Source organism: Anarrhichthys ocellatus, unplaced genomic scaffold, assembly GCF_004355925.1.
Source record: "Anarrhichthys ocellatus isolate YVR2014 unplaced genomic scaffold, GSC_Weel_1.0 scaffold10, whole genome shotgun sequence".
Lineage (NCBI taxonomy): Eukaryota > Metazoa > Chordata > Actinopteri > Perciformes > Anarhichadidae > Anarrhichthys > Anarrhichthys ocellatus.
The window spans coordinates 6282681-6306678 of record NW_022280040.1 but is presented as its reverse complement, the minus strand read 5'-3'; the positions used below and the strand labels follow the sequence as shown (position 1 = coordinate 6306678).

At 41.6% G+C, this 23998-nt stretch overlaps 3 protein-coding genes across 6 annotated transcripts in view; 1 reads left to right on the top strand and 2 right to left on the bottom strand.

Annotated features, from left to right (window-relative positions):
* The window catches only part of malrd1 (MAM and LDL receptor class A domain containing 1), a 45051-nt gene extending 38826 nt beyond the window's left edge, over window positions 1-6225 (bottom strand). For 2 of the 3 annotated variants that reach the window (XM_031850371.1, XM_031850372.1), the window contains exons 1-4: window positions 2114-2405; window positions 1278-1409; window positions 1063-1151; window positions 812-970 (exon numbers count right to left, since the gene is read on the bottom strand). In XM_031850371.1, the coding sequence (XP_031706231.1) occupies window positions 812-970; window positions 1063-1151; window positions 1278-1409; window positions 2114-2276 (543 nt within the window). In that variant the 5' untranslated portion in view covers window positions 2277-2405. Of the gene's footprint in view, window positions 1-811; window positions 971-1062; window positions 1152-1277; window positions 1410-2113; window positions 2406-6135 lie in introns of those variants that run through there. The other variant, XM_031850373.1, reaches the window with a different exon arrangement.
* Window positions 6226-12261: 6036 nt separating this feature from the next.
* On the top strand, window positions 12262-15520 carry LOC116385118 (leucine-rich repeat-containing protein 14). Its single transcript, XM_031850320.1, has 3 exons — window positions 12262-12885; window positions 12975-13814; window positions 14447-15520. Exons 1-3 carry the CDS (start codon window positions 12608-12610, stop codon window positions 15012-15014), a joined length of 1686 nt encoding a protein of 561 aa, XP_031706180.1. The 5' UTR covers window positions 12262-12607; the 3' UTR covers window positions 15015-15520.
* An 849-nt stretch (window positions 15521-16369) lies between these two features.
* dync2i1 (dynein 2 intermediate chain 1) lies at window positions 16370-23993 on the bottom strand. Of its 2 annotated transcripts, XM_031850015.1 has the most exons (23): window positions 23833-23993; window positions 23691-23744; window positions 22935-23595; window positions 22780-22847; window positions 22367-22600; window positions 22071-22121; window positions 21952-21957; window positions 21600-21831; window positions 21344-21452; window positions 21078-21207; window positions 20873-20984; window positions 20703-20791; window positions 20468-20597; window positions 20186-20358; window positions 19806-19968; window positions 18812-18925; window positions 18618-18679; window positions 18458-18509; window positions 18280-18340; window positions 17932-18031; window positions 17723-17854; window positions 16979-17202; window positions 16370-16893 (listed from the first exon to the last, which is right to left on the bottom strand). In XM_031850015.1, exons 1-23 carry the CDS (start codon window positions 23845-23847, stop codon window positions 16722-16724), a joined length of 3144 nt encoding a protein of 1047 aa, XP_031705875.1. In that variant the 5' UTR covers window positions 23848-23993; the 3' UTR covers window positions 16370-16721. The 2 variants fall into 2 exon arrangements, with proteins under 2 accessions (XP_031705875.1, XP_031705876.1); XM_031850016.1 differs by lacking the exon at window positions 21952-21957.
* Window positions 23994-23998: the final 5 nt, after the last annotated feature.

Sequence of the window (23998 nt, the reverse complement as noted above, 5' to 3'; positions counted from 1 at the left end):
CATAGATTCGATTTTCACATTCGAGGCCAAATATACAGTATGTTTTTTTTATATAGTGTTTCTACAACACAATTAGAGAGCAACTGTGATACCCAGGGGGTACTTAAGCAGTTGAAAAAGTGCAGATCATTAAGCGAACTGACTGAAATTGAAATCCCCCAAAATGACTGTGGTAAACAAAAACCCAATTAACTCAGATGCCTTTAAAACAGGAAATAGCTAAATGGAGGGTAGAGTGAATGTGAGCAGAGCGTGGACTTCCCTTAACCGTGTAATCAAACTGACAGATGGTGACAGCAGAGAGCAGGAGAAGTGTGACACAAGGACATTGTCTGAAGATGTACTGCAGGAAGGACACACATAGCAGGACTTCAGATGGCCTCTGAAGGGTCAGCGCACCCTCACTGCACATAAACGGCTCTTGTTGTGCAGCTCATTTCTGCTGTGATGATCGGTTTCAATGAAACTTACAGTTTATATCTCACACGGTATTTCTTAACATGCAATAAAAATATACATAAAACAGGAAATTCAATGAGGTTAAGAATGGGCGAAAAGATGTAAACTATACATCTTGGTAAAAATATTTTGATTTAAACCTGAATTAGATCATTTGTTGGCCATGTGGCGGCAGCGAATACAAGCTATAACTACACCACTGACATGTAATAACATTTTAAGGAGATCCAGAGAACTTGTTGACTTACAGTTGCTTATTTAAACACCCAGCAAATATGGAGCAACATTAGAATTCATAAAGACTTGTGTGCTATATACAACTCTATTATAGTACATTTTGAATGTCACTGACCTGAAAACTGTGATTGCTGGAGAACGTAGTCACTGTCCGCTGCCACATTTCCATCTGTGTGGAGTGTTTCCACACCTCTGTGCTCTGACCCAGCGAGTGAGTCTGAACCAGAACCCGGAGATCTCCATGCTGTGCCCCAACATGATGGTAGAAACTCATCTGTTGAATGAAAATACACGGAAGATATCACCAGGTGTTGTTAATGTGGTTGTTGATGGTTTTGTGTGCATGAAAACAGAGGATTTTGATACCTGGCAAGTGTGACTGGGCAGGAAGACGGGACTGTTCAGGTCTGCAGTGGTTCTGTTTCCAGTGACGGGTAAAAGGGACAGGAAATGTGCTAAAGGGGAGGGAGAAGAATGGGGCAGCATGCATGGAAAATATGACTAAAGAAGATAAAGTATAAGGTAAAGGTTGTGCATTCAATATTTATTTTCAGTGAGTCCCATATGACAGATGCTCCTACCTGATGTGTTGTTGGTGTGGTCTTGTTTGAGTCCCGGGACCTCCGTTGTTCTGGTCCATGCAGAGAGCGTCTCTGAGCTCTGGATCAGGTCACAGAATCCCTCCTCAAAGTCACACCTCTTATATCTGGAGCCTTCAATAAATAAAAACATTTTACACTTAGCTCTTTTGTGATTCACCCTGACATATAGTTTGCCATGAGTCTGTGATTAAGTTGTGGGTTCTGCGCACAATAGAGACTCATCAACTCAGCAGAGTGCAGACACAAAGTGGTTTCTCATTATAGGCATCCAAGTAATCTTATTTGACTTCACGGCCAAATGTGCAACAAAGGACTGCAAAGACTTCGTGATAGTATTGTATTTTAGAGTTATGCAGGGCAGATGTAAAGAAATGAACAGACGTTCTAGTATTTGCCTGGTTTCAGGCATCAAACCAAAAGCCCATTTTAAAAAATACAGCGACTTTGAGATGAGGGAACAGGAAGTTGAAAATGCTAACTTATTTCTGAGTTTCAGGACTTAATTCAGCACCACTCTATTCTTTCCCTGAACTAGGGCGCTAACTATTGCATAATTTTTTGTTCTTGCTTGTCTTCTTACTATTTTTTAGTTATTCTATGTGTGAAACACAAGTTTGTCATTTCAGCTGGAAATGGGCTCGATGGTTTTGAGTGAATTGCCATAACATTACATCGTGGCTATGTTGTATCCACCCTGCACCTTTGTTATAGAGAGGTAGTTCTCTCTCCATGTTGTCACTGACAATCCGATAAAAATGTTGCTAAATTATAATATTGATAATAACTGTGACACTATATTTTACTGCTTTACTCACAGTCGTCCTCGTCGTTGCCATCTCCACAGTCGTCAGTGAAGTCACACACACGGTCCTCAGGCACACACAACCCCTGGGAGCAGCTAAACTGCGGCGATAAACAAGCTTCAACAGACACCAGAGAGAAGGCCAACAGCAGCCACACCAAGGCCAGCGACGTCATCTGCCTGGTTATTGTTTGTCCTTTTAACTACAACACCTTCTCTCAACCTCAAAGTAAATCATTGTGTTGGTAGGACATGAGGACGAACGTCAGTCGAGGTAGAGCTCTTCTTCACCGAGTACAGTTTGCTTGGATCTTGGAAGCTGTTAGCATGTTGTAAAAAGAGTCATAAATGGCTTTTATGGCTGTGACACAATATGGGTCACTTTGCTGGTTAATGTGTTCATGCTAGCAGCTCTTTGAGGCTGAAAAGCTAACACCAGCATGCCAACATGCTCGCAGTGACAATGCTAACATGCTGCTGTGTTTACCATGTAGAACATATATGTTGATGCATTTAGTAGTTTCACTCAAAACCACAAATGTCAACCTAATGGCGGCGCTTGAGATAAAGTCAGAGATAACTGAAGTCATGATTCATCCTCTGGGCTCGCTGCTAGAATGGCTAAATATCAGGTAGTAATAAGTGTGTTTGTTTCTGTGTGTATGTGAGCTGTAACCTCAACAGACTCCATGTATTTACATTCCTATCCTTGAGCACAAGGGGCTTGTACAATAATCACTTCTAACAGCACATAATTCAAATCGGACAACTATGTCCATTTGCACAGAAGACAACCGTGAAGAGGCTGCTGATAGCCCACTGTTTTCGTCGAGATAAAATTCATTATCTCCTACTACAAGCTTGTGGACTAACCTATAAAAGACAGGAGAGAAGAGATGAGGTTGGGAATATGAACTGCTATGAAAGGGATCATTAACTGTGTCCAGCAGGGCTCGGTCCCACTTTACAGTGAGTCATAATTTCATTTCACAGCAATCAATAAAGACGGGAGCTAAAAAACAGTGAAGCAGCAACCCAGTACAAGAGCTGGTGTAGTTCAAATGAAATTAACCTTGAGAAAAAAGGCTCCATGAGGGACAAGGGACTAATGGAACACGGGAAAGATCATGTCTGTGTTGACCTCTATTGGCAGTGGTAGTGAGAGTTAACTGAGAGCAGATGGCAACATGTTGAAACAATGCCACATATAGTGCACAATGTGTCCTGTGGAGTCGTTTCCAAATACCTCCATCACTGACTTTGAAGAACAGGTGCCAGGACGCAACAATACATGAGATGGGGAGCAATTTGAGGGCAGGATGATAAGGACTGACGGACCAATAATCTTACTCCAGGAAGGTGCAGGAGTACAGAGTAGTGTGGTCAATCATGGTGACTCATAACTACAATTAGCAGATAAAAACAAGAGGGAGTCATTAACATCCGCCATCAATTTTCTCCGCGCCATTCAACGAGCTAATTCTTCTCCTCTGCCGTTTTCTGTAGAGCGAGCCAACCAGCCAGCCGTAAATACAAACAGCATGGACACTCAGCTATTTATCTTATACATTGATGGATGGATTTTGAAATGTGATCACGTGGATGACAACGCTAACATACTGCTGCTGTCTGTGCACATGTCATGGCAATCAATCCAACGCACTTCTGCATGTAAAACAAAATGTGCGATGTTTTCAACGAACCTTCCCTCCACAGCTCGCCTTGTTAATTTGAGTTAATGCATTTCCTTCCTCTACAGTTTATAGATTCTTTAGAACACTTGGGATTCATTTCATCTTCATGGGGGAAATGGAGGTCCAAGCAAAGCAGCATGTTAAGTGACTAAAATAAGACAAATGTTTCATTGAAGTCCACTGGGCTGGTGTGACCAGTGCAGCCATTTGTCAAAGCCGTTAACTTATCCATTTCACACACATAGTTTTGTACATATTAAAGCAAAGATGTGATTAAATTCTGTTCCCATTTGTAACCAAACTGGTTGTCTTTGACCTCCGTTTTTTTGCCCTTCTGTTGATGTTTCATCTGAGTAATGGGAGTCAAAAAACCCATTATCTCACAAGTGAAAAATAAAAAAAAACAAGGATTGTGCCAAATAGAAAGCAAAGATTTAAAAAGAAATTCTGCTTTTAAACGCAGAGCTGAAATAAACCAGGTTATGCCCTGCTGTAGAACAGACACAGAAAAGCAAACAAAAACATAAATGAAATCTCAATCAAGTACACACTTTACATTCCCAGACTGTAACTGCCTTTGTTATATAACAAAAAAAATGTAGCTCCAGGAGAGAAAAAACAAGTTACGGTGAGTTGCCTCATCATTCGTCTAATTCTGGCCCCATTCAACAGTTTAATTCGAACATATTGACACCACAGAACATTTGCGTCGCATTTTGAATGCAACCAATCGGCTTTCATGAATTGCTCAAGATGTGGCAAAGTGCAGCACCTGCCAATCTTCCCTCCAACCTGAAGCCGGCGATTCAATGCCGAGTGAAGCTGTGGTTGGATCTTAACAGCATGTACCTGTAGGAGGCTCTTCACTCAGCGCCTCCAATCAACACAAAGGATCCTGCAGAGTTCTGTGAGGTGAGACAAGTGTTGACAAATGAGCTGTTCAAGAGCAACGAGGCAGAAACCCCGATTGCATTAAACAGCCGACTCTCATGCATACCCATTAGCCAGATCCTTGTCCTGCCATGAGGCTGCCAGCGAGCCACCTGTCAGTATTCAAGAGGCACTCTGCCGGAGTACTCGGAGGAAAGCCAAACAAGGTAACTTACAGGAAGGCGATGATTGTTTTTATAGCTTGATTATGTCATCAGTTTTGCTATTCATCTGAAGCCTCTGCAGGCTACCAAATATACTTTATAACTACAACAAAGCAGCGGTGGAGGAAGTATTCAGATCCTTTCCTTAAGTAAAAGTAGCAATAACGCAATATAAAAAATACCCCTCCATTCAAAATTAGGTAAAAGTTAAAGTATCTAAAGTAAAACTACTCTTATTACAGAACTTCACCAAGTACTTTTATTTTTTTTAGTTTGGCCAATGTCACATCTTCACATATGGTCTGAATACACAACATGTGTTTTGCATGTAAAATCTTAAAAGTAACTAAAGATGTCAAATAAACGCAGTGGAGCAAAGGTACAACATTTCCCACACTGACATGTAGTGGAGGTCAAGTATGCCGTAGCAACAAGTACCTCACATTTAAGTATACTTTATTACATTCCAGTTCCCTGCGATAAACCTGCCCTTACAATAACTTACCCATTACTAATTGACTTGATGTGGATAACCAGATCAGTATGACAGATCCCATAAATAATGCATCAGATTATGATAAAGTATGCCGAGAGCAAAGGCTCTGTGCTTCTCTCTCTGGTCATTAGCGCTCAAAGCAAATCACCTGAATAATCACAGCTTGATTAATGACGCTGAAGAGAGAGAGGACATTCGTTAGACAATAGGAGAGGACAGATTTCATTGTGACAATCTAGAATGATCCCGAAGATAACAATCTGACCTGAATTAGCATTTCCCCCACTGTATAGTTCACCTTCATCACACACATTAAACTCTCGATGTCTACATTATCATGATACATTATTCTAGGTGAGAAATAAAAAGGACAACTCTGACACGTTAGATATTCAAGTGCTGCAACCTGTAAATTATAGGCTGTTTGTGAGAAAGAGAGGGAGAGAGAGAGCGGTGAAGGTGGACCTACATTTAGCTACTAAGTTAAGTTTTTTGTTTTTTTTAATTAGCAACATGATTGTTTAATTTATCTTTTGGTATTGTTGTTTTATTAAACCTCAAAATGTAACACAAACAGTCTCTGCACTGATTACAAAATGTACGGTTTCACATTTTCCACACAGGTGATAATCAGCCTGAGCACACACCTGTTATATTGCTCACTCTGCAATTTGTAGTGTATGCGCTATCAATTTGGGTGAAGTTGGGCTAACTTAGCCGTGTTCGCTCTGCCGAGCAAGTCCAATTTTACCGTGTTGTCCTGCCGCTGTCATGTTTGGTAATCCTCCCCAAAAATGCTTGAGCAGCCCGTTATTGACCAGGCAGGTATACCATCCCTTCAAATGTGTGAACTGGAAGATAATCCACAGCGTTCCCGGTGACCGCATTCATATCTTCTTCTGACAACTAGTGCGCTAGGCAAAAGCCAATCAGATCGCAGAGGTGAAACAGGCCGCAATCAGCTTTGGGCATGTGCGTTTTTGTTTCCCCACACTCGAGGCACTTAACAGTGAGCGTGGAACTGGAGAACCAGAGCCATAAAAAGAGAGAGTTGCATCAACAGAAGTTAAAAATGCTTGATTGTCACGTGATTCGCGTAGACTTCAGATGATTCTAGGTGCTACATTCTTCTCCTTGAAGAAATTATGTATATTGAGAGACATGGGAGACCATTGATGATGATACACATATTGCGTAATGGTCTTTTAATTGCAGTAATTTTAATTGCAGCCATAAAAGAAAAGATGACTCAAACCTTTCTGTGCATATGTTGTTGTTTTCACGGCCTAGAGATATTGTTTTGCACAATTATCCAAAGTTAATGAGCCACCTTGAACTGAATAGATCAGAAGAAAACTGAATGCGACTGTATTTTTTGGCGTTGCTGGACCTTGAATTTCAAGTAGCTTTCCTCAAGGTCTCAGAAAAGCCCAATCATAGCGTATTCTTAAAATGCAGCATTTTATGTCTCTGGTTTTTTATGCTTTATTAGAGACTCGTACTGGAGACGCCACAGCTCATGTTCAGTACCCTAAATATCAAAGCCACAAGGGCACCATATTTTTAATACATTTTATGTGTTTGTTTACATTTTGACATATTTTATATGTCAGTTTTGTTGGTGGAAAACCACGACATGATTCAATGTGTTGCAAATGTATGATTTACAACATATGTATTGCTATAACTGGGTATCACACTACCTCTGTTTGAATCACTGTTAGCACAGAGAAAGTGTGGCAATAGACTTCAATGCTCCTCACCCAGAACACAGTTTCGACACGATATGTCAAAATGTCTCGGCACCACTGTGTCTTTGCTCCACTGATTTGGATGATTTGGGTGATGCACTCTACTCAGCCAGAGAGTTCAAAAGGTTCTCCTTATGTGTGAAGTTCATGGGTCCAGGTTCAAGGAGTTTCCGACCGATCGTGGCGGGGACAGTGCTTCCTCTCCTGAATACTCTGGATGTGCCCCGACAGGAGGAGTTGCTTTTAACTTGTCAAAGTCGATATATCACTTTTGTTACCGGCTCAATTCAAGTGCACCGCTTACCAAGATGAAACACATGGACAGCACTAACATGAGGTTGACAAATTACTCATTTTACGTAATGAGATTTTGCACTATTAAGACATAAATACAATGGATATTCGAATAATCATCAATCAGTTGTACAAGTTTTCAGCTTTCCAAATAAAAAAAATAAAAATGAAAAAACTTTTTGGAGCCTGTTAAGATTTCCACCTGGTTGAGAACAGAAAACCACAGTTCCTAGGATAACAATTTTCCCTTTGACTCAAAGTTAAAGATATTCATGAGGACACATGAATCAACTTATTTTGGTTGCCTAAACTCTCTGCCAGATTCCTTTGCCCAGTTTCCTGTATCATACAAAGTCCTCGGTCCTTAGCCACACCACATCCAAAGAAATATTGCCATGTTAACCTCATCCAGTCACACACATTGCCAGATAATGTCTAATAGGTGTCAAATATCCTGCCTTTTGCAAGGGAAGAGAATATGGGGAAGAGAGAATTTGCAGAAAATGGCTGATAAGACTGTTTTTTTTAATGTTTTACTCCTTTATTCGTATGTTTTTTTTATTTATTCATTGAGAAACCATTATCTTTAAGGAAAATCCTTTTATCCTTTTTGTGGGGGTTTTCAGTTCTCTAAGGAAAATATATAGCCACTCTTCTGTTTCCCCTTTACTCTCTTCTCTTTACCATTATGAAAAAATTAATGCATCTTGAAAGCCAGAAGCCCATTAGTAGATGTTTTAGGGGTGATAATGCCTTGTGATTTACTGTAATGGATTGCTGCAGGGATGATATGTTTTAGTTGGCCAACCAGGAAGTTAGCATTGTTCTGGTTCCATCCACAAACAGACAATTTTGCCAGATTTTGGATTATTGCAGAAATTAAGCTCTGTGGCAATCAAACGTTAATGATACTTATACATTTTGTTCAACAACATAATCTTCATAGATGAAGACCTTTTTATCATTTTCTTTATCGTAAATGCAATCGGCAGAAGTAAAAAGCTAACGTTAGGCTATAAACAAACTACACCACGGTCGCATGACTTCAACGTCACCAACACTAAACTAAAGGCGAACTAGTGTTCAACATGATGACATATTGTAGTCCCATTAAGCCACAAACCGCCTTTTTTAGAACACATAAAGGCTTTACAATTCGTGAGGTTATTTACTGATGTATTTTATATCGGATTATTTCAGGCATTTAACCAAAAACCCATTGAATTTGAGAAGAGGGAACAGAAAGTGCAAAAATGCTAACTCATTTATCAAAAAAATGTATGTAGGTATATATAAAAAGAGAGCATGTTAGTTTATTAAAAGAGAGGTGTAGAACTATTATTGCTTGTATGCGTTGCTTTCATTTCATTTTTACTTTCATCTTTTTTTAGAAAGGTGTAACAACCAGTTAATCAGTGAGTGAGACACATTAATTCTGTTGGGAAACAGAAAGGTCAATCTACTTGCTCCCCAGAACCATTAGCACTGTTATTTCTGAGGACAAACTGAAAATGGCATTTTTCCAAAGACTGCAAGTGAAATATTACACACAGATAACACCTGAAAATAAAAGGCACAAAGTAATTTAAAGGAAGTGGAGAGCTAGTGCACTGCAGTTGGTCTGCTGCTGAAAAACGGAACATCTCTACGTATAATATATTTGTCTATAAGACATTCAGTATTGTCCATTTTAAATGCTTTGTGTGAACTTTGCCATGCTGTAAGGCTTCAGGTAAAGATTACATCTTGTACGACCCACAAGCATGCTGAAGCAGCATACTGTGTGCATGTGTGATGGAAATATTGGGGGCTGGGGAGGTCATGGTTCGGTGACGAAGCATCCTTGTAAAATGTTAATTTAACTGCAAAATGTATAAGAGGACAGGTTTAAACTGACACTTACATGACAGGGGGAATATCATGAGAGTGTTGGCTGCACAAGACATCTAGGAAATTGATTTGTTTCTGTGAATAATCAGCAGCCCAGGCACCGCAATTATCTCTGAGCAGAGAATGTCGGTCAGGTGAACGTGAGTTTTAACAGGAATGAATATTTCTGATTCTGGCTGGTTGGAAAAAGGGGATTAAGGTACAGTATTGGATCCCTAAGTATGGATATTGCTATTTGAGGATTAAAAGACTGTAGGAAGAATTGTATGTTGAATTAAATTTGACGAGATTAGCAACAAAAACTGCAAGGATCAGCATATCTTGAGCCAGCTAAACAGAAGACCGGGAATGATTTGAAGTGTGAGGAGAGGCAGTAGGTTCCCATATCTCTTAATTATTGATCAGTGAGAGGTTTCAGTCAGTGAATGTTGCAGAAAGACCCTTCATGTGTGCACCATGCATGAGATACACTATCTAGTATGGACCAGTGTGTTTGAATGTTTTAAGAAGCTCCAATCTCATGTACAGATTAGTTAGAGGCCTTGTTGGCAAGAATAGTATTTTTGTCACCCAATGTAAAACCGTGTGAAACATCACAATAACAGACAAAGGTGTTTTCTCTGTTCCTTGTTTTGTTGAACAAGTGCCCGAGGCTTCAACTCTGCCAGTCTGTTGAGCATATGGTGTTTATTTCACCAGTATAACAAATCAGTTTGGTCTCAATTCAAAATATGCTTAATTCTGGCAGATCGGCCCGATACGAAGGGAGGAAATCAACCCTAAAACTCGTTTGGTTGTGTTTAATAAGCTGCGCATATAACACACTACATATGTGAAAATAACAAGGCAGACATACATAACAGATTTTGAATAGAAGGGAACTAAAATTGAGGACTGAATCTGAGAAGAAGAAGCCGAAGCATTTTTCACAGAGGACATTTTGACATGTCACATCAACCTCCTCCGTTCTCATTCCCAGGGCATCAAATAAAGACGCTTTGAAATGCCCCATGGCATCTGATAACAGCGCACAAGGCACCATTCAGTGTCTGTATGAGATGTTCTGGGTTTTTAAGTAACTACAATGTAAACCCATTGGTGTCAGTATTTGATGCTCAGTTAAAAATGCTCCGGTGACGTTTGCTTATATTACATTGTCTATGTTTTACTTTACTTAGTTATATTAAGCCCAAGCATGATGTTTTTCCTAACCTTACTAAGTGATTTTGTTGCCTAAATTGAATTTGGAAAACAACAACAATAGATAGTGATGTCAAGTAAAACCAAGGTGATAAACACAACGAGAACCGTGACATCATGAGAGAAAACGGGTACAGAAATCTGCTGCTTACATTTTCATAAGGTGCTATATAATGATGGAGGTGGTAATAAACTGCTTCATATCAAAGGCAGAAGTAATGAGATGGTCAAAGATCCCTGCAGGTCATCTGAAGAGATTTCAGCAATAAATTAAGTAAAAGCATGTTTATTTGTGTTGTGTGTGTGTGTGTGTGTGTGTGTGTGTGTGTGTGTGTGTGTGTGTAGCCCCTTAATAGCAGTGTTTACCTGCGCCCTCTGTGAAATTAGTCCTTCAGCCTCTCTAAATAAATAAAGTGATTACGTTCACAAACAAAGCATCAATTACAACTAACAAATAAATCCAAATCCTGAGTGAGTAGCAACAAATTTGAGTTCCACACATGACATAAATCCACTTATTAACTTAGTATTCATCATCATAATCACAATCAGCCTCAACAGTTCCAAACAAAAGGCCTTCTAAAGTCAGGTCATGAGCAAGGATGAAATATAATCCCTTCTGAGCCAATAGCTGCTTGGAATATATGATTAATAATTATTTAAGTAACAGCTAACAATAACTTACTAATGATTCAAAAAAGGATTGTTACCATTTTCATACACGGATAAATAAACCCAAGGATGAATAGGAATGTAAATGTTCTGTTAGGGGATGTAGAATTGTTGTTGTGAGGCAGAGCACAGTCAGCGTGCATGAACCTCTAGTGCCATCTAGTGATTAATCCATGTAGGCTTCTTTTAGGAGTCAGTGAGCACAAACCAAATGTTGTTTTTGTAAAATAACATACTTATTGTTCCTCACAGCTCTTCTGCAGACTTTACTTTTAAATCTTATTTCACCAGGATAATCAGTCAGTATCGATAATTTGCAGGGAGTCATGCGAACATAACAAATAACACAACTAGAAAATGCATTTCCTGCAGAAAATGGGTTGGAATGCTGAAAGCTGTAATGAATCACCAAAAAATGGCTGAAAACACAGAAATGGGAGACTACCTGTCTGAAAAATGTTGAAGGCTAAAAGCATTAAACTGCACTGCTGAAAATGTAAATCAAAAACATTTTTTGATTCAAAATGTAATTGAATCAACTAAAAAAATTATAAAAATGAAATTAAATCAACTGAATCGAAAGAAAATGAATTGAATCGACTTTAAAAAAAATTAAATTAGTTAAAAAAGTTAAATTGAATCAACTAAAAAATTGTAAAAAAAAATTACACAAATTTCGAAATCATAATTGAATCAGACAAACAAAACAGATTTAAAAATGAAAAAATAAACACTCCTCGCACTTTGGCAGCAGCAGCTTCTTGAGTAGTAATTTGTCGAGTTCGCAAACGTTGTGTTCCAGTGTTTAATATTTCACCAACGAAATGTTTTCTAGTTTATTGCTGTTAGATATCAGATGACGTTACTAATTCTTTTTTGAGGCTTTACAAGACCGCCTCAAATTACTGCCATAAAGTTGCCCTTAGCTACTATGTTTAAAATAAAACTATTTTTTCAGACATAACCTGACACCTAAACATGTGTACCACACACCCACACACACACACACATATGGACAGGGGACCGTCTAATTTCTACAGTCACGCCTCGCTCGTGCTACGTCACTGGCGTGCGTCAGGAGGAGTGTAAACACTCCTCGCGCTTCAGCAGCAGCAGCTTCTTCAGTAGTAATTTGTCGAGTTCGCAAACGTTGTGTTCCAGCGTTTAATATTTCACCAGCGAAATGTTTTCTAGTTTATTGCTGTTAGATATCAGATGATGTTATAAATTCTTTTTTGGGGGCTTTACAAGACCGCCTCAAATTACTGCCATAAAGTTGCTCTTAGCTAGTTCCAGCTAGCTAACGTTAGCTCTCAGACTTGTACAGTCTGCTTCCTTTTGCAACCGAGTAAGACGCAGCATTGTTTCGGCTGCCCTATTTTTTTATGCTAAAAGCTCACGGTTCTCTGTGATGAAATGGTGCTTTCCTTGGTCAGCCTTTGCGCCAGGGAGGTGGTGAGGGACCACAGCTCGTCACCGTACTGGCTAAGGTGGGTGCCCAGGGAGCTGTACAGACCGCTGCTGGAGGCCTCTTTCACCGGCTGCAGACCGCTGGCTGTGGGTGAGCTGGTGCAGAGGTGGCCTGAACGCACATTGCGTGTCGGCAGAAGCAGGAAACAAGGCCAAATGGGGCCAAATCGACTCTGCGTCCAGGCCCTGTTACTTGCAGTTGTCCGAGGAATGTCAGACCAAAGGTAAGATAAATTATTATTCCAGCTACAGTGTTTTTGGATCATGATCTTTGATCTGTGAGAGGCATTTAAGACCCATCCCTCTGTCCTAGGTGTGCCCTGCAAGTACTGGATCTCTGTGGACTGCAAGGAGATGAAGGAGGGATGGGAGACCCCATGGGAGGCTGGTCTCTGACTGTAGCGCTCTGCACCATGGTCGTTCAGTCCAGAGCTCGAGCACAGAGGGCTCAGCGGGAGAGGAAAAGGTTATCAGCTCTGGAGAGGGAAAAAGACGTGAAGAGAGAGAGGGGACAGTGGAAGAGGGGAAGGGAAACAAACGGCGATGGGGCAGGCCCAGATAATGAGGAGCCGGAGGGAAACGGTAGAGAGAAGATGGGCTCATGTGGGACTCTGGGTGAAGAGGAGCTGATTACAGGTGTGAGGAGGAGGATGGAGGTAGAGAGGAGAAGAGAGACTGCAGTTCCAGGGTCAGGAGGCGGTAGAAAGGAGACCGAAGATGTAAACAGTGATGTGTTGGTGCATGTGAGAGCTGATCTTTTTGTAAACGCTCGCTCTTGGGAGCGTGTTCGCGGGGCTCTAAGCGCATCGGGGCCCCTTAAGCTTCAGTGCAGATACCTACGCGTGGAAGAGATTTCAGTGTCCAGCATCAGGACCATGCTAGGCCTCCTGCCTCGCCAGGGTCTCCTGGGCATCGATGTCCGCTACAGTAGCCTCGGGGTGGCCGGCTTGGCTGAGCTGCTGCCTCTGCTCTCCACCTTCCCCGCCCTGAACTCTCTCCGCCTGCACTACTGTAACTTGGATTTTCGCAGAGACCAACCCGGCCAAGAAGAGGCCCTGGGGGACTTGTCTCAGGGTCTGACCCGGCTACAAGAACTGCGGTGCCTCAGCCTCACTGCGCTGCGCTTGCCTGGGCAACTCCGTGTGCTGCTTAGGTATGGCCTGATCCCCCAGTATGCACGCCGTCCTGTAACTTTGTACCTACACGCTGTGCCTAGTAAATCCCATTGTCGCACACACAAATTTGTTTTAGATTTGTCCAACCTTAGAGTAGGTTACGGAAAGGAAATGTACCAATCTCTAATGGACAATTCTACTATTTGGTGTATAATTTATTGGAAATGGCAATAAATAGCTGTCTCTAATCCTGCAAATTTAAGCTTTGCAGGTTTTATTTTATAGTATGTTTAATATTTAAGATTGTTGTGCAATAAAACAAGAAATTTGAAGACACTACCTTTCAATTTTAGAACATTTTGATGGGAATTTCCTTCAAACTTTATAGCCAGTATTCATTTATTTTTAAAGGATTGAGCAGTTGATCGAGAGACGAATCATCGGATTGATGCATCATGAAAATAATAAGTTGCAGCCCTCATCAAATCTAAATTGCCTTTTTTTTTTTTTTATTGGAGACCTATTTTAATTTCTAGTTTAAAGCAAATCTGCCCAAAGTAACAGTCATAGTTAGAATGATGAGATTACAAACAGAAAACTAACAATTAGGCCTCTAAATTGAATATTTGAATTGAATGATGAATATTATTTAAATGTTCTTTCTCTACAGCTCACTGCCTCGGCCTCTGGAGATACTGGAGCTGCCATATTTGAGCCTGAGCCCAGCTGACCTCGCCTATCTGTCCTGCAGCCACCATGCTTCCACACTGCAGCAGCTGGATCTGAGTGAGAACCGTCTGGACGAAAACACCCTGACATCTATCCGCCGCCTCCTCTCCCAGGCTTCCGGAGGCCTGCAGCACCTCTCTCTGAGTGGCTGTGGCCTCACCGACGGCCTGCTGGGACTCTTGCTGCCCTCGCTGGGAGGCTGCAGGGCCCTCAAGAGCTTGGCGTTGGCACTGAACCCTCTCTCCATCGCCGGCCTCATGGACCTGGTGAGGATGGCCGTGAGAATGCCCTCTCTCCGTCAGTTGCTGTACCCCAACCCCCTGGAGGACTACCAGCCGGGCCTTCCTGACCTGCCCTCCAGTGCGCAGCTCTTAGACTGGCCGCTGGATGAAGCCACAGACATCAACATTACCAGCAGCCAGCTCAACAGGGTGCGCATAGAGAGCGGGCGGTCCGACCTCTTTCTGACATGCGACCTGCTCAATTATGATAAAGACTTGGTGGACTAGAGCAGAGGTGAAAGGAACCATCACAGACCAGCGCAATGTACATACACCTCACAATCGAATGTGTCCTCCTCTAGGGTTTCGAGAACGGGCCATTTTTTATATTTGTTTACAAGACAAAAGGACAAAATCCTTCGTCGAGACAGTAATATGCTTCAATGAAATGATGCTAAACTACTTTAATGAGTTAATTTGTTGACTGTATAAGTTATTTTGTACCCAAAATTGCTTTATATTCACGTCAACAGGATAGTTACAACTGTCACTAGTACTTTATTCATACAAGGCATTCATTCATATTCACCAATTATTTGAGTGACGTACTCTCTCGTTGTGCTTTTCTAATTTGCATTTTTGTCATACTGTATTTCTTGTATACCTGTTGTAAACATGTCCAGGATTATGCTTGTAAATCACCAATTATCAGGAAATAATGTATCAAATTACCATTGTACCACATGATGCATTTACATACTGCCAGTCACAGAATAAATCCGTCATAAAGCAAAGTTTTACGAGTTATTTAATGGTGCAATATATTTAACATAATACAAACTAACATGTTATATGGCTCATCAGGTGTTACTAGGTGTGTTGCAGACTAAGAGGCATCATCTGTAGTACTCTGTACGGCTGCTGTTGAATGAAGTACAGCGAGGTGAGGCCTTCACCAATGCTCCTCTGAGTACATGTGAAAGGGACAAAGAGTGACCCGAGGTAACGGCAAGGAGAGGAAATTAGGAAAGTGCATGAGGATGGACCGGTTTCTCAGAGGAGGCAGAATAATACCTGCATGACAAAAACTCATTAAATGTTATAAACCAGTTAATTTCTAGGATCAGATGTCTTTGCTAAAGTTTTGCTACAGGTTAATAGCAGACCACCTCAAGATGTCACTCAGAGAGAACCAGGACATTCTGATGTAGCATTTCAAAATTAAAGCCCTTCAAAATCTCATTCATGAGCTAACTTCAAATAAATAAATGATTCATTATTTCATCACTTACCAGTGGCCTAATCTATGTATCCACTCTCCAAATTGGGGACTTCATTTTTTATTTATTTTTTTTCAGATGAAGTAAATTTTTTTCTTTGCTCATCAAAAGTTGTTTGTTGAAATCTTGAAGATATGTTTTTCACAGAACAAAGACCTTCATGTTGGGAAATATAATACAATATATAACACAATATAACGGTTAAAAATTTCAAATAATGAAAACGAGAGTTGACTTTTCGAGACTTGTTGGGTGAAATATCTAAAATCTATGGCCCTGGTTAAACATATTGAACATATTGAAACTAGGGTCAGGTGAGTAACACAAAAATAAAAATTCCCATAGAATAAAATAACTCAACTACAGATATAGTCCCTTTATTATATAAAAATCAAAGTTGTTAATAATGTACCAATATTTTACATTAATCAAACAGTAGAAATATTTACATCAGCAAACATTTACATCATATGTTTCTTATAATGTATTTATGGAGGATATTAAATGGTACCATGCCCCCTGTAGCGGACCTTTCATAGCTATGTTCATGTAACTCTTTTAGCGATATGGGAAAAACTTAACACACAAATCAAATTTTAGTATGACATATAGTATACAAAGTGACTGTAACCAAAACAGATTCATAAATTGATCCAGAGTTTTAAAATTAGCACAAACACATCAGTCCAAATGCAGGCATACTAGATGCGGTGTTTCAGAAGGCTTCAGCCATCATACTCTCCAACTTCTCCTCTTCCGCAGTATTGGGCACAGTAAAATGTCTTGTGAAATACTGCACTTCTATCTTTCCTGATTCGTGTGCAAGTGCTATTCCTGAATATGTGTTTTGTTGTCCTGAGTCTCCAAACACAGCCATGGCTGTCACCCTGAGGGGAGAGCAGAAAATGAGCACCACATAGCAATATATCAAATCACTCGTAACCATCAACCCTCATGTCCGTCTGCCGTTACCTGTCCGACTCCATCCTTTCGGTGACCACAGGCTCTGCGTCGTTTTTCAGCAGGTCCCATATGTGGAGGGTCGAGGCTGCGTCGAGCACACAGAAGACTGTAGGTCTGGTTTGGGCCCACTGCAGCGAGACCACCGGTTCACCAGCTGTGCCGTTCTTCCACTCTGCCACAGGATGCTCATGGCTGACGTCATGCAGCCTGATGCTGCCGTCCCCACAACCCACCTGGAATAAGGATGCGGAAAACTATTATTGTATTTTACTTTTGTACACATTCTGAAAAAAAACATCTTAGAATTGCGATATGATTTGGGGTATTAGCGGGAATGATCATTTTTACATCATTATTAAACATATAAAATCATTATGGTGTGATTTTTTGCGGGGATCTGTACCAAACTGTAGCATATGATCTCTGCAGCACAATATTTAATTTAAAATGGTATTTTGACAAACATTTTGCCTTTAACAGATATTGCACCTTCTGTGATTTGAAATTTGCTATTGGCCATATATGAACTTCAATAATATTTTGATTAATTATGCAGCCATTAGAAAGGCCCCCTGAAATATGAGAGCAGTTTTCATGCTTTTGTGCAAAGCATTCAATCTTTGCAGGCCACTGTTGTGTAGCCGCTGCTCCTGTACTTGAACACTTCTACGGATGTAAAAAATATCACATTATCTAATTTGGGGGGGGGGGGGAGAAAAGACATGAATAGTCCTCAAAAAATGTGATTCTCACCAAGAACAAGTGTTGCCTGAATGGAGAAAAGTGGATAGAGGTGACATCAATAGGTCGGACTCCGGCCTCCTGAAACCTGTAACACTTTGGTGGGGCCTTTAAACCGTGACTTGTCTCATGATTGACCAGACCCTAGAAAGAAAAATATATTAATGCCACAAAATGACACAGTAAGGACATAATGCTACGGCAGACGAGATGATGCTCACCATATTGGTGCCGATGAAGAAATGATTGGAGTCTGTTGGAAGGAATTTTAAAAGAAGCATCTGTAACGGCCCTGTTTTTGCTGCATCTCGTGGTGATACCCTGTGAACCAGACCATAGGTCTAACGTTACCACATTCCCAGCCAAAAACAACCTGTGCAACAGTGGAACACGGCCCTTCATCGTATGTGCTCCGATCAAATGTGGAGGTGACAAAAACACCAGCCCGCAGTACACAACTAACAAGTTCGTATGACCCCGACAGAGCAGCTGTGTTCCCCGGGCAAAGATATTGTGGGGTATTTTGAGCAGGTGATGGATGGTCATCACAAGCTATTGATCAATCTCACCTCTCAGCAGCGAGGAGGTGGGAGCTGTGAAGTAACTTCACTCTGCCACTAGGCCGGAGCCCTGCATGGGAAAACATCGAGAGAGAGAGAGAGAGGCTGAAGCTTGTGCCAGCATGTGTGAGAAAGATGAGAATGTTCGTGGAAAGAGAGGGAGCGCTCTAAAACGGGCCCGTCTTACCTAGATCAGTTGGAGAGCCTGCCTCGTTGGCTTTTGGGAGTTCCACTACCACCTAAAGGACACAGAGAGGAAATCATCCCGTGGCGAGGAGCGCCTCTCAGTTAGAAAACCTCCGGCGTGACGAAAAAATTAAAATGATCTACTTTGTTGCCCGACTTACCCAGAAATTCAAAACCCCCATTTCATCCAGAGAAGCCAGCTGGAATGACAATCCCGACGACTCTGGATTACGAAACAGAACAACAATTAAACTTGAAGCCATCTGTGAATGGCAGAAACACATGGCGGCGTGTTTATGAAACGATACACAAGATCTTCAATCGATGTGTTGACCGCCTCGATACCATTCCATACCTTCCTCGGATGCCAAAAGGGGGACCTCTGGCCTCAGCCCCCCCGGTGCAGTGGAGGGGACAACTTCTACAGATGTCACAGATGAGACATGGCTCAAGGCGGCCATCACTGCATCTGTGTTGACAAGGTGACGAAAGAGAGGACGTGAGCGGACACTGAAGGAGCATGAAGTATGAAGTGTTACATAATAAAAGGAGCCTCTGAACTTTACGTGACAAAAAGGGCAGAGGCAGTCCTGGATCACGGGTTATAGTAATTAAGGATGTTTGCTACTTTTTGCCTGCTGACAGTCGTCTCCTTTGCAGAGAGACAAATACACATCATCAAAGATGGCTGAGCGAAAGATCAAGGGGCTTAATATTCTTAAAATAAAGGCAGACGAAAAAAGCTCAGTAGACACATGCTCGGTGCAGGGTTGCGGATTAGCACGACCGATGACATGGTATATTAATAGGCTTAAAAGGCAATACAAATAAATAGATTTATTGTGAACAATATGACCAGGGATGTGATAGTTAAATTAATTACTTAATTCTTCTGTACATTTATCCATCCATTTGAGGCTGCTTATCCAGAAATGAATGTTATTTACCACTGGCGAGTACTGACAAAAATGTGACATAAATATCAATCACTTCATGCACTCGGTAGGTAATTCTAGGCCTCATCATACCTACTGGCTTTAAGTGATATTTTGCATATTAGTACGACTGTGAGTCAGGTATTAAATTACATTCTATGTGGTATTAAAAATGTCTTTAAGTGTATTTAGTGAACCCTGCAGAAACCCTGTGGAAATCCCCCCTTCTTTATATAATGACACGATGTGATGTATAGTAGAGTAAGTAGAAGGAAAAGACACAAAAAGTGTCATCAAAACACAGGAAAATATTAATATGGTATGAGTGAAATTGTTACATTTTCTGGAAAATCTCGGTTTTAAACTCTGTAGAACGAATAGGATTTCAGGATGGAATTCTCATCTGTAACATACCAGTGGAGAAGGTAGGCTGTCGGAAAGTCCATTCATCCTCCCCTATCGTCAGGCGGTAATGGTCACTAGCGTGCTCCCTCAGGTCCCACAGCACCACGGAGCCAACTGATGTGCCTGCAAACACCAATATGGCCTTTCCAGGGCTGAAGCAGCAACACTGCACCTGCAGCAGTGAACATTAAAAAGGGTTACTGGGCGTTTCTGTGGTTGTTAGACGTGAGGTGACTATGCTTCCCTTCTGTGAGTTATTGGCACATTTGATTTCAGGACACTACATTGGTTTTGGTGCATGTTGCAAATTAAGTCTGTCATATCTATATAATAAAATATGGAGAATATAACTGCAATTGCAAATTGTATTCACGGTGATTTTACTTCACCTCAGATTCGTAGACGAGGACTTTTTGAGGTCTGGACGGCTCCCAGATGTTCCAGATGCAGATGATAGTGCTGCTGTCAAGGCGCACAGCGCTGGGCTTAGTTGTCGGGCTGTGGACTGACATCATGGTGTGCCTCTGGACCTGAGAGAAGTGCACCAGGCTGATGCGGCGACCTGCAATTGGATCATTAAATCAAAAAATGGTGCAATCCGTGGGAAGAGCTACCTGAGATGTGTAATGACGTGCATGTTCTAGTTTAATCTCTCTGGTTGTGGTGCGTACCATAAAGAAAAGACAAATTAGTGTTGAGCTGTAAACTTCCATCGCTGAAAGACGGCGTGTCTGTTTGAGACCTCAGCTTCCTCAGGGATTTCCTCTCAGCTCGATCCTCTTCCAACAGGACAACCATGACCTTGATTCAGTCACAAAAAAAAACAACAGATGTTAGTTTTGGAGACAAAAAAAACCTTCATGTAGGAAGTCAAAAAAGTGTTTCATTTTGAGTAAAAAAGACAACCTGAGAGGCTGAGCGCAGAAACGCTGTCAGACACTGCGAATCAAAGCTCATTTCACTTTTGTTTCGTGCTTCGTGGGAGAGGTTTGGATCTGTCAGCAAAAAGAAAAACACAGTTATTGACTTCTACATCTAAACATCAGAGGAAATCTGTTTAACAAGCCTTCCCTCACCCCCACAGCCTCCATTGTGCTCTGGAGGATGCTGCGTCCACTTCTCACACACCTCGATCTCCTCCGTCTGGATGTCTCTGTCGGAATTATCCTCATTACACTGGACGTAAGCCTGGCAAGCAGGAAGTCATTCAAATCACAATTTTGTATTCTTTTTTTTTTTATTTAAATAATTTGTGTCAAGTAAGAAAGAGCAAATACTAACCTGCTTAGTGTTTGCAGTTCCAAAGGTTCTGATATACATGTCATATTCATTCACTGGTGGCAGATCCAAAAGAGAGACTGTCATTGAGAAATCCAGATCAATCAAGCGAAGAAGCTCTGTACTGCGTTTCCTGAAAAAAATACACGTTGAAGGTAGAATTAAAGACCACACACACACACACACACACACACACACACACACACTGTACTAGAGAAATCATACTACAAACCATTCAACATGAATATGTTTTTTGCAAGTTAACTTACTTCTGCTTTGTGGAAACTTTCTTGCTGACTTCACGCTGCTTTGCGGCTACAAAGTCGATAAACTTCCCCTGCTGGGAGGCTCTACTCTGGCTCTGGCTCTTTTCTGATCCTATTAAAAGAGCAGCAAAGATGCCTTACGTCCCCTATAATGCTGCAGACATTAACTGTCTTCTCATCAGAGGACAAACAAATCTGGGTACACTATAGCATACAAAAACACCAAGTGCCTTAGTTAAAACGGAAGAAAGAACTGCACCTCTGGACCATATAGGCGTTTCTTCCTCCACTCTGCTCGTAGCTTGTCTGGACTGAGCCATCCCGACTCTCTCGTTCTCTTCATCCATGGCTTGCTGAATTGCTTCAATTTCCTTCTTCCTTTGTGGCGAAAGCTCCTCCCTCTCTTCACCCACCTCTGGCTGCTGTGGCTCCCTCTCGTCCTCGCCTACACCTACGCTCGCATCCATCTCCTCAAAATCCTCCTCATATTCCTTTCAACAGAGAAATCCCATCATTTATACACCAAAATAAAAAAATAACCAAGAAGCTGCTAGCAGAAACATCTTATGAGAATGAAGATGGATGCACTCGTAAAAGCTGTGAATACTCACCAGTTTCTTTGAGCGTAAATTGATTACAACATGCAAAAGTAACACAAGAATGAGTCAATGAATGCAAAAATAACATTTAAACGTGATGAATTTGGTTCTACCGTATGTAGTCTTTTTACCTCAAAGTCATCTTCATATTCCTGGTCAGCCAAATCTTCATCATTGGCAACCTGCTGACGTGACATAAATGCATGAAGTAGAAAACACTTGAATAAGTGTGCAGAGCAGAAAGTCTTTGTGATGATGCAGCGCGACAGTGAAACTGAAGCTGAAAGTGCTGTAGAGGAACGAAAGTGCACTGCATGCAATGCAGACAGTGTATAATATACACGTATGGGCATACACACACACACACACACACACACACACACACACACACACACACACACACACACACACACACACACACACACACCTCGGTTTTAGTCTCCTGCTTATGACTTTTGTCAGATGCTGATTTCTTGGAGCTGGTCCCGTCTCTGTGAGGATCTCTTTCCGGTTCCTCCTCCTCCTCCTCTCTTTGCCTTCTCTCTTTGTGTTTGTCCCGTTCCGCTCGCTCTGCGTCACCGCGATGACGCCTGACCTCTTCACCCGGACCCTTCAAGTCTCGACGCTCCCCGGATTCGCTGTCATGCTTCCGCTTTTCATACTGGAGAACAGCAAAAAATCCACACATAGCAAAAAAACGATTTGACTGAAAGGAGCAACTTTAACCCTCACAAGTTACAAGTGGAATGCTCTGGAGTTGTGGGACACAGGCAGAATTTTAATGGATTTATTCCAAATGCAAAACAGTGATGAACAATCAGTATATCTACAGATGCTTACATGATATCCTCTCTCTCTGTGTCTCCTTTCCTTCTCCTCTTTATGTCTTCTCTGTTCTTCTTTGGGCTCTGAAATCAGAAACACATCAATGCTCACCCCAAATGGAAACTATGATCCTGTGAATATGGCTAAGTGTGCCCACGTCGTGGCCTCACCTCTTTCGTCCTTCACTTCAGAATGCTTTCTGTCTCTGTGTCTCTCTCGTCTTTCTTTGTCGTTCCTCTTGTCTTCATACTCGCCTTTGTGTCGCTCTCTCTCTTGATGCCGCACTCTCTTTTCGCTTTCGTGCTTTTCCAGTCGATCTTTTCCTCCTTCTGCACCCCGTCTCTCCCTCTCAGCCCTGTGCTCCCTGTCCCGCTCTTCTCTGCGTCTTTCCTTTTGTCTCTCTTCCCTTCCTTTGTCCCTGTCCTCCTCATTGCGTCTCTCTTTATCCCTTTCCCTCACTTTCTCCTTATCTCTATGTCTTTCCTTGTCCTTCTCTCTCTCGTGCTTGTCCTCTCTATCTCGCCTCTTGTAATCGTCATCGTACCTCTTCCCATCTACCAGCTTGTCTCTTTCCCTTCTCCTCTCCCTGTCATCCTTTCTATCCTTTTCCTTATCGCCTCTCCTATCCCGTGAGCCCTCTTTTCGTCGATCTGAATGTCTGTCTTTTTCATCTTCATCTCTTCTCTCCCTTGTAACCTCCCTGGGCTTGTCTCTCTGTCGTCTGGACTCCTTCTCTGGGTCCCTGTGGCGTCTCTCTACGGATTCCCCACCACGGGGCTTTCTCTCATTGTCATCTCGCCTCCTGACATTGTCATCACCACGTTCCTCCTCCTAAAAACAAGAGAAAATAAAACCATGTAGTTTGGATATTTTGTCTACTGATATAAATCAAGCTGGAATACTGACCTAAACTCCCAAAAACTTACCCTGATGTGTCTTCTCAGGTCAGCTGGTGTCCATGTGTCTTCCTTGGTTAATTTCTAAATAAATATTGTTCGATGTTCACTAGATGGGAATATCAACGTTCATTCAAACACAACACATCAATATCAAAGATAAAGCACTTACCTTGTCGCTATGCATGTTCTCATCTGTGTTTTTTACTTTTGAAGTCTTTTAAACGCCGAAAATCAACTCATATTTTGGTAATGACGCCGCCATGATGGCAAACCTCTGTGTGCGCATGCGCATTTAGTCGAAACCAAGGAGCTCGCGTCACTTCGGCTTGACAACA

Coding starts and splice junctions, on each gene's coding strand:
- LOC116385118 (XM_031850320.1), top strand. CDS start 12,608: ATGGTGCTTTCCTTGGTCAGCCTTTGCGCCAGGGAGGTGGTGAGGGAC. Junction 12,886..12,974: donor CGAGGAATGTCAGACCAAAG/GTAAGATAAATT, acceptor CCTCTGTCCTAG/GTGTGCCCTGCAAGTACTGG. Junction 13,815..14,446: donor CAACTCCGTGTGCTGCTTAG/GTATGGCCTGAT, acceptor CTTTCTCTACAG/CTCACTGCCTCGGCCTCTGG.
- dync2i1 (XM_031850015.1), bottom strand. Junction 20,985..21,077: donor GAACTGCAAACACTAAGCAG/GTTAGTATTTGC, acceptor CCTGCTTGCCAG/GCTTACGTCCAGTGTAATGA. Junction 16,894..16,978: donor GAAAGGATGGAGTCGGACAG/GTAACGGCAGAC, acceptor CTCTCCCCTCAG/GGTGACAGCCATGGCTGTGT.